Here is a 9,272-nt window from a genome sequence, read left to right on the forward strand (position 1 = left end):
GTTAACTTAAGTTATTAGAAATTATAAGATTTCCCTCTTTACAACTACCACCATGGATAGCTTGCTCATCGATTGTAAGCAAGTAAATACGGCTAACATGTTAAATAGATAATCTCGATGATGACAACAGCGCCAGCTTGCTTATTTTACCAGATCATAACGGTCTTATTTTTTGGACATTTATCTACCTAACGTTAGCTAGGCTAGCTTGTAGGGAACGTTACCTCATCTGTGAAAAGCAAGCTAACATTGACCAAGTCAACCACTTACCTTCTTATCACTGTCAACAGTCGGTGGTTTCCCAAATAAATCAGAGATTTTTGCATATTTTGATGCACCTTCCTCCAGACCTTTTTTTTTCCTCCCTGCCACCTTTGCGTTTTGGTGCCGATGACATGCTCTCACTCTCAAAAACAACTTTGTCTGCTAGCCAGTGACGCAAGTGTTGAGTAGGCAAGGCAAGGTAACTTTTATTTATGTATTTATTTATGGAAGTCAATGTGCTTTACATATACAATAACAGGAAAGGCCACAAATAATTAAAATAAATAAAATAAAATGTAGGAGTGATTGTTTTCTGTTATTAAATGTCAAAGTTAGACTGAAGGAAGAGATTAGATGAGTAAAGCTTTCTTTTGAACTCCACTAATGATGTTTTAGGGCATTCATGAAAGTTTTCTCATGTGGGATTCGTTTTGAATTTAGACCAGAATTTCAGAACGCGAAATAACAGCCGTAAATGGCCCAGAGTTTTCAATCAGGCTAGGGCTGACTGCACACTTCACTACGGTTGCGTGCCCGACGGGGCGTGTATGTATGCAAATCCAAATTTAAGAATCCTCATCCTCAATCCGCACAGCTGAGAACACTTTGGCTGTGTAAGAACCCATTTTCAGGCGTTCATTAATAAGGTGGAGATCTTTTCTTACGTTAAACTTCCGAAGTCCGTAAGAACACATTTCAGAAGACACTTCAGAATTATTTTCGAAAAATAAGCACCATGAGTGTGAATACAGATCGCGAGGAGGACTATAAATTTCAGTCAGTGCTAATTATACAGTGAAGTTTTTAGAGCAAACTACACGTGTTCTGAGTAATAGGGAATCTGTACATTCTCCCGGCGATCTGAGAGGGTGGGCCGGTTGGAGAAAACAGTGGGCCGGTATTTTGGACAATCCCAACCCCGTCGGCCCACCGGGGATTCCCCCGGTATCCCCGATGGCCAGTCCGCCCCTGGGTGGTGGTGACGATGATGAAACTGCGTGTCGGCGCTCGGAGAGTTCCGAATTCCTGCAGTACTCCAGTATTGCCACAAGGAAATGTACTTACACGAACTAGAACCAGACGTAGAGATACGTCCTTTTCCTTTTAAGACGGTTTTTATAAATCTGTACTTAGACGTGGATTTGATCGCACGAACACTCTATGATCAAATCTGTGCGTAAGTACGTTTTATAAATGAGGCCTTTTGTCCTTTGCAGTAGAGGCAGAATACGAAGCACAAAACCCGTTGGACCTAAACCTAAATAAATATTGGACCTCCGAATTATGGGATGGCCCGTTCAATGGAAAATGCAGCATTCTGAGGAGCTGTATAATAACAAACATTATCACAATATGCTTGCAGTACATGTTTTGACAGATAATAACATGTACATGGTTTATGAAGAAAAATTTACCATATCTGGCTAGATAATTAGATACTTCCTGTAGTATATTGGGCTGTGTTGTTTTCTGACAGCCAATCACGTTGGACTAGGAAGTTCGGGTCCACTATTCTGGCTTTCATACATGTGGTAATCAGTTGCTACTGTACTCTATTAGTAAAGCTAATGATTTGCCTCTAAGCCATTGTGTATTCATTTCATGCGGCACGGAACATGATACTTCCTCACTGCTAAGCACTCGCCGGAGTCCAATCCAGTTGTTTCCAATTCACTACTTACCATGGGTTAATAAGGGAAGAGAAAGGAAAGCAGTTTAGACCAATCAGAAGTCTCTGAAGTTGAGCTACGGAAAAATAAGGAAATGAACGTTGACGCATTTTACTTTACGTCAGCTATTCAGTTTAACACTTTTAGTCAGGAGATCTATTTTAATCTAGAAGCATATAACCATTGTTACTTTACATTTACGTTACTTTACAGACGATAAAGTGGGATTTACTGAGGTGATTTTTGACGAATAGAAAGTGAAAGTTAAGTGTACACACTCAAAGTTTCCAGGGAAGTAACTGTTTTTGTTCGAGGTGGATGGCATCTAAACGCTCTCTACCTGAAGAGGATTTCACCTGTCCTGTTTGCTTTGACATTTTCAAGGATCCCGTCCTTCTTTTGTGCAGTCACAGCTTCTGCAAAGACTGCCTTCAGAAGTTCTGGAGAGAGAAGAAATCTAAAGAGTGTCCAGTTTGTAGAAGACAATCTTCATTGGACAATCCGCCACTGAATTTGTCTTTGAGGAACTTATGTGAGTCTTTTCTGAAGGAGAAGAGTCAGAGGGCTTCAGGAGGGTCTGAAGTGCTCTGCAGTCTGCACGGTGAGAGACTCAAGCTGTTCTGTCTGGAGGATAAACAGCCCATATGTGTGGTGTGTCAGGCTTCCAGGAAACACTCAGGACACCAGTTCCTTCCCATAGATGAAGCTGCACTAGATTATAAAGTGAGTTTCTATTATTTGCTTATAGGTGGAAATGTTATTTTTGACTATGCAATGGGCATACTGTGCCTTCTGTATCTGTGATTTTACTGAATGAGTATCCACAACAACAGAAAATGAGTATAGATAATCATAGTGTATAATGTATTTGTTCATTATAGGAACAACTCAATACTGTACTGAAGCCCTTGCAAAAGAAACTGAAAGAATTTGAAGAAGTTAAAGAAACATGTGACCAAACAGCCAGTCACATTAAGGTGAGATTTACCAGAACAACCAGTTTCAGAAAGAGACCATTGAGTTCATGACACTGTTTCTGACATTGTGTAATATTACCTATAAGATAAGATACATAAACAACTTGTATTGTGCAGCTATTTAGTTTTAATACAACTACAAATGAAGTTACATCAAGCATCTCAACCGAGCAATTTGATACAAATATTACAAGTACACAAACTGATATTTATATTATTAATATCATTAAGGAAATTAAAACAATGATTTCACCACATGATAATTCTGCCCTTGGATAAACTGTTTGCATTGTCAACAATAATACACATGATTACTTTGACAATATTAATATTCGACAAATGACACGTTTAAGTAAGAACAATTTTTTATGACTGTAGTCCCTTTGATGTGTGTTATTCAAGGTCCAGGCCTATCAGTCAGAGAAGCAGATCAAGGAGGAGTTTGAGAAGCTTCATCAGTTCCTGAAAGATGAAGAGGAGGCCAGAATAAGAGCACTGAAGGAGGAAGAGGAGCAGAAGAGTTTCATTATGAAAGAGAAGACTGAAGAAATGAGCAAGGAGATGTCCACTCTTTCAGATACAATAACAGCCATTGAGAAGCAAATGGTTGCTGAAGACATCATCTTCTTACAGGTATGGACATGTGGTTTCAGTTCAGTTGGAAAAATGGTGAGATGTTTATGATATTTAATAAATATTTTCAGTTCTTTTATCTATTCGTTTTGATCTTTTGTTATATAATGTATCATTGCTGTCCATTGTGTGAACAAGAAGTAAGCCCTCAAAACAGACACAGAGTACTGAAATTAACTGAACTGAAATCTGTGCTGTATGCTGTTTTCCAGAACTTCAAGGCTTCCATAGAAAGGTGAGAGATTTCGATGTCCTTTTTTTAGTTTGAACCCACACTAATACTAGTGCTGACTCCAGTCTGTTTTCCTAGTTCTACGTGCACACTGCAAAATCCACAGGAAGTTTCAGGAGCTCTGATTGATGTGGCAAAGCACCTGGGCAACCTGAGGTTCAGAGTCTGGGAGAAGATGAAGGACATAGTTCAGTTCAGTGAGTTATATGTCACCTACGACACACACACACACACACACACACTCACAGACACACACACACACACACACACACACACTCACAGACACACACACACACAGGCACACATACATATGCTCACACACACACACACACACACACACACACACACACACACACACACACTCCTACATACACGTACACACACACACACACACTCTCACACATACACACAGACAAACACTCACATACACACACATACACATACACAAACACACACACAAATATACACACACACATCTACACACACATATACACACACACACATACACACACACACACACACACACACACACACACACACACACACACATACACTCACACACACACACATACACATACAGACACACACACATGCTCACACATACACACACACACACTTACACACACATGCACACACACACACACGCACACACACATACACATGCTCACACACACACACACACACTCACACACACTCATACATACACGCACAGACACACACACACACACACACGTACACACACACACACACACACACACACACACACACATATACACACACACACATAGTACACACACACACACACACACACACACACACACAAAACACATACACACACACACACACACACACAAACACAGAGTATAACATAACAGATGAAGGACATAGTTCAGTTCAGTGAGTTCTACGTCACCTACGAGACACACAAACATACACACACACACAGACACACACACACACACACACAAACATACTCACACGCACACAGACACACACAGTATAACATCAACTTAAAAATCAATGTTACAGCTAAATGACGCAGTAAGAACCAATCAGCCAACAGTAAAAGAAGTCATACACCTGAGTCAATTTGCTCACCCTCTCCTCATCTCTCTGTTCAGCTCCTGTACTGTTGGACCCAAACACTGCATACCCATCGTACATCATTTCTGAGGATCTGACCAGCTTTAAAGGGACAAATACTAGCCAGACACTCCCTGATAATCCAGAAAGATTTGATTTCTATGACTGTGTCCTGGGCTCTGAGGGCTTCAACTCAGGGTCACACTACTGGGATGTTGAAGTTGGAGACAGTACATACTGGGATGTGGGTGTGACCACAGAGTCCAACCAGAGGAAGGGGGACACCTTCTCATGGGAGAGAGTGTGGCGTGTGGGGTATGAAGGATTTGGATGGGATGATGAATCTGGATGGGATGATGCTATAGGACCTGTGCATTTATTGAAACAGAATCTCCACACACTCAGAGTGCATCTGGATTTGGATAAAGGACAGCTGTCATTCTCTGATCCTCTACAAAATACACACTTACACACTTTCAAACACACATTCACTGAGAAAGTCCTTCCCTGCTTCTACAGCCCCAGGTCATCACTGAGTATTTTACCCCTGAAGCCCTCGGTGACCATTGAACAACACAGACTATGTTGAGACTAACTCCAAAATCTTAAGTGTTTCATTGAGTAAAAAAACCAATACATGAACACATTTTATTGGTCTATATTTAAATCTGTGTTTTTATAATATAAAATATGTATCCTCTGTGGTAGTTTCATATGGAACATGTGGCTGTTAAGTAGAAGTAACACACTCCCCTCCCAACACTAGCAGTAGGTGGTATTTGCTGCTGGTGATTATGAGGTTAAACTTGAGTAGGCCTCAATTGTTTGTGTGATATTGTATGATGATCATTTGTGACATATTCTGCATTACTTTGTCATCTTCCCTCTTCAGCAGTAGCCCCAGTTTATGTTGATTGTTATTGATCACCGTTACTCCATCAGTTACTTTTTAACGTGTTCTCAACATGTCAGCTACATGTGTGTACATTTAAGTCATGAATGTTATGTATATTGATGTACATATGGTTAAGTCTGAGATGCAGTACAACACATGAAATACCGCAAATTCTATTTCATTTTCAAATCTAAACACTGAAAAAAACAGTTTTTTTTTCTTTCCATGGGTGGGAATATGTTTCTCTAGATTTGTTCGGGGTTTGTAAGTAAATCTATCTAAATTTGTTTGAGGTTTTTAAATAGAACCAACATGGAAAACCAAATGTTAAAACTTCCTTTTATCCACATATTTAGACAAAGATGACTGTAATTAGGATCCTTCTCTGTGAATATCATGAGTTGGTAAAAACCTTTGAATGGTTCATGAATCACCACCATAACTGTTGTTATTAATCACATGCTGTGCAGCAGGTGATTTTATTTGATTCTTCATGAACAAGAACCTGATTGTCCACATGTGAGGAACCAGAGACAGACTCACACACTCTGATGCTGCACTGATTAGGTCATCACTCATAGTCAGGTGGCTTAATGCAAAATTTAGGCTCGATCGTGACAAGAGTGATAAAAGCATGAAATTTGGCACACAATTAGCTTATACCCTACTAAAAGATATTAGAAGGGGTGCCCAAGTGAAACTGCTCATTTTTTCGTTTTAATGAGATATTAAGTTTTGACCTAAATCAAGATATGCGTTACCTGTGGTCCGATTTTCAAAACGGTTATTTTGCCTAGAAATGCTTACCAAATAAGTAATAAATCAGTTATTTATGCATGTTTGTGTTTTCTTGTTTGTTTTTGATATCCACTAGTTTAAACAAATGTCCCTTTAAGTAGCAAAACAGACAAAAAGACTTGTGCCCGTGCGCGCGCTCATCCAAGATGGCGGGAAAGACGTAATTCTGCTATATCTGTTAGGTAAAACCGTTATTTTACCACCATTTAAAACCATATTTGCATTTGCATCTTTTATATGTATAAGGACAGTAATATTTTATTAAAGATTTGCTTCAACATCATTAAAATAGCACCAACAAAGGCGCATTACAGTACCAGTAGGCTACTGCAGAAAAACGGTAAAATTGGAGCAGATTGAGCGTGTCTTTTCCTACATCAAAACTGATCATATGAGGAATGTGCTGTTATAAATTGACAAATGTGATGATGAAAAATGAACAAGTCAATAGCATTTATCGAGCTTATCGAGTACATAGAAGAATGTAGCTATTAAAAAAGGAACTCATATGTTTAAACTTTCTGAGCTGTCGTTGTGTCCTTGAAGATATTGGAGTTAAGAAAACTATAAATAAAACCAGGTTAATCAATGTCTTGCTAGAACATTACAAAGAGACTCTTTAAGAACAAACTGATGGAAGAAACACCGTTTTAGATTTCCGGGATGCAATAAGCAGGCTATTGAAGGATGCTTTGAAACAACACAACTTTTCAGAAGACGCCGAAATTCTAGCGAGGCCTGCAACAATTGTAGGCTAAGGAAAGACATTTTTGCACACAAAGGATTTATTTTTTCTGGGTGCTTTCCAATGGACTGCCATTCAAAATATTAACCGTCAAGCTTAAAGTCTCTCGTTTCTATCATTCTTTATGGTCTCAACATAGAGGATCAAGAGAAGTCTGAAAGCCAGGCATGTTTGGCCAAAACTGGCCAAACTTGCATTTCAGCATCTCGTGAGCCACCCCTACCACTATATGTTGGGCTAAATATGCATAGCTCCACTAGAAGTAAGACATTGATAGAAAAGATATACCAAATGGGCATTTCTGTTTCCTATGATCGTATCATTGAGATAGAATACTGGCTAGAGACGTCTCTTTGCGAGCGCTACAAGGCCAGATTGGAGTGCGCTCATGTTCTTAAGGGCTGAATTTGTGATAAATCGTTGATGAGTGCATTCACATGAATTCTACAGGCATCAATAATTATAATAATAATAAATACAAGAATATTTGTATCATTAACAATTACGTTTCACATTTATAGTCATGATTCTACGAGGCTTCGTGATAAATAAAGAAAGAAAGAAAACGAGAACGCTCGTTCAATTTAAGAATCAGTGCACACTTTGGCCGTTTAAGAACACATTTCCAGGCATTCATGACCGGTGGAGATCTTTTCTTAGGTTGAAGATATTAAAGACACTTAACAAAATGTGCGAGAATGAGGTCCATTGCTCACAATCCCAGCTCCACGACATCAGTCTCCTCATTTCACGGAACTGGTATCAGCATCTTTCAGTTTACAACAGAAAGTGTGCCTGGCGAAAATAGGCCCCCACTAGTTCTGCCGTGTGGAACAGAGCACCAAGGATAACCAAAGAGCTATGTAACGGTCTCTGCAGTTGCAATACGCACAAGTTCAGTTTCCGTTCCAGCCTGCAAAATAACACCACTTCAGGGCAATGTTAGCATTAGGTTTGGATGACTATCCCAAAGGGTCTATACTGTATGGAGAGAGCTGATTACGTGCACCTGCAAACAGCGCTGCTCACGTTGCAAATGTGTTCAAGAAAAGTTGAGATGCAAGCCAATGTGTTAATGTGATTGTCCAGAGAGCAAATCGTAGAGCTATTTATAACAGCACATTCCTCATATGATCAGTTTTGATGTAGGAAAAGACACGCTCAATCTGCGCCAAATTTACCTTTTTCTGCTTAGCCTCCTGGTACTGTAATGCGCCTTTGTTGGTGCTATTTTAATGATGTTGAAGCAAATCTTTAATAAAATATTACAGTCCTTATACATATAAAAGATACAAATGCAAATATGGTTTTAAATGGTGGTAAAATAACGGTTTTACTTAACAGATATAGCAGAATTACGTCTTTCCCGCCATCTTGGATGAGCACAAGTCACGGGCACGGGCACAAGTCTTTTTGTCTGTTTTGCTACTTAAAGGGACATTTGTTTAAACTAGTGGATATCAAAAACAAACAAGAAAACACAAACATGCATAAATAACTGATTTATTACTTATTTGGTAAGCATTTCTAGGCAAAATAACCGTTTTGAAAATCGGACCACAGGTAACGCATATCTTGATTTAGGTCAAAACTTAATATCTCATTAAAACGAAAAAATGAGCAGTTTCACTTGGGCACCCCTTCTAATATCTTTTAGTAGGATATAAGCTAATTGTGTGCCAAATTTCATGCTTTTATCACTCTTGTCACGATCGCGTTGTTAAGCCACCTGACTATCATCACTCCAGTCCAGTTGATTCCAGTTCTGTGTTTACCACGGCTCAGTAAAGGGAGAGACCTGTGAGTCTGGGAGCAGCTGGGCAACCTGAAGTTCAGAGGTCATTTAATCATACACAACACACACATGCTAACTTGGACATAAACATGTACATTAGTACCGCCATTCAATCATTATTTTACATTTTTATATTGTCATTGCAGTGCATTGCTTGTGGTACAAGGTTTCTCTCAATGC

General features: G+C 39.3%; 1 protein-coding gene across 1 annotated transcript; it reads left to right on the top strand.

Moving 5' to 3' along the window:
• Positions 1-1,547: 1,547 nt before the first annotated feature.
• LOC122132333 (E3 ubiquitin-protein ligase TRIM35-like) lies at positions 1,548-6,233 on the top strand. The gene is made up of 6 exons (XM_042707132.1): positions 1,548-2,657; positions 2,816-2,911; positions 3,314-3,544; positions 3,757-3,779; positions 3,855-3,973; positions 4,898-6,233. The coding sequence occupies exons 1-6, from the start codon at positions 2,253-2,255 to the stop codon at positions 5,446-5,448; spliced, it is 1,425 nt and encodes a 474-aa protein (XP_042563066.1). The 5' UTR covers positions 1,548-2,252; the 3' UTR covers positions 5,449-6,233.
• Positions 6,234-9,272: the final 3,039 nt, after the last annotated feature.

The sequence above is a fragment of the Clupea harengus genome, unplaced genomic scaffold, assembly GCF_900700415.2.
Source record: "Clupea harengus unplaced genomic scaffold, Ch_v2.0.2, whole genome shotgun sequence".
Taxonomy (NCBI): Eukaryota; Metazoa; Chordata; class Actinopteri; order Clupeiformes; family Clupeidae; genus Clupea; species Clupea harengus.

Excerpts from the sequence above, each read along its gene's own strand:
- LOC122132333 (XM_042707132.1), top strand. The coding sequence starts at position 2,253 with ATGGCATCTAAACGCTCTCTACCTGAAGAGGATTTCACCTGTCCTGTT. Across the intron at positions 2,912-3,313 it reads AAACAGCCAGTCACATTAAG|GTCCAGGCCTATCAGTCAGA; the intron begins GTGAGATTTACC and ends GTGTTATTCAAG. Across the intron at positions 3,545-3,756 it reads AAGACATCATCTTCTTACAG|AACTTCAAGGCTTCCATAGA; the intron begins GTATGGACATGT and ends GCTGTTTTCCAG.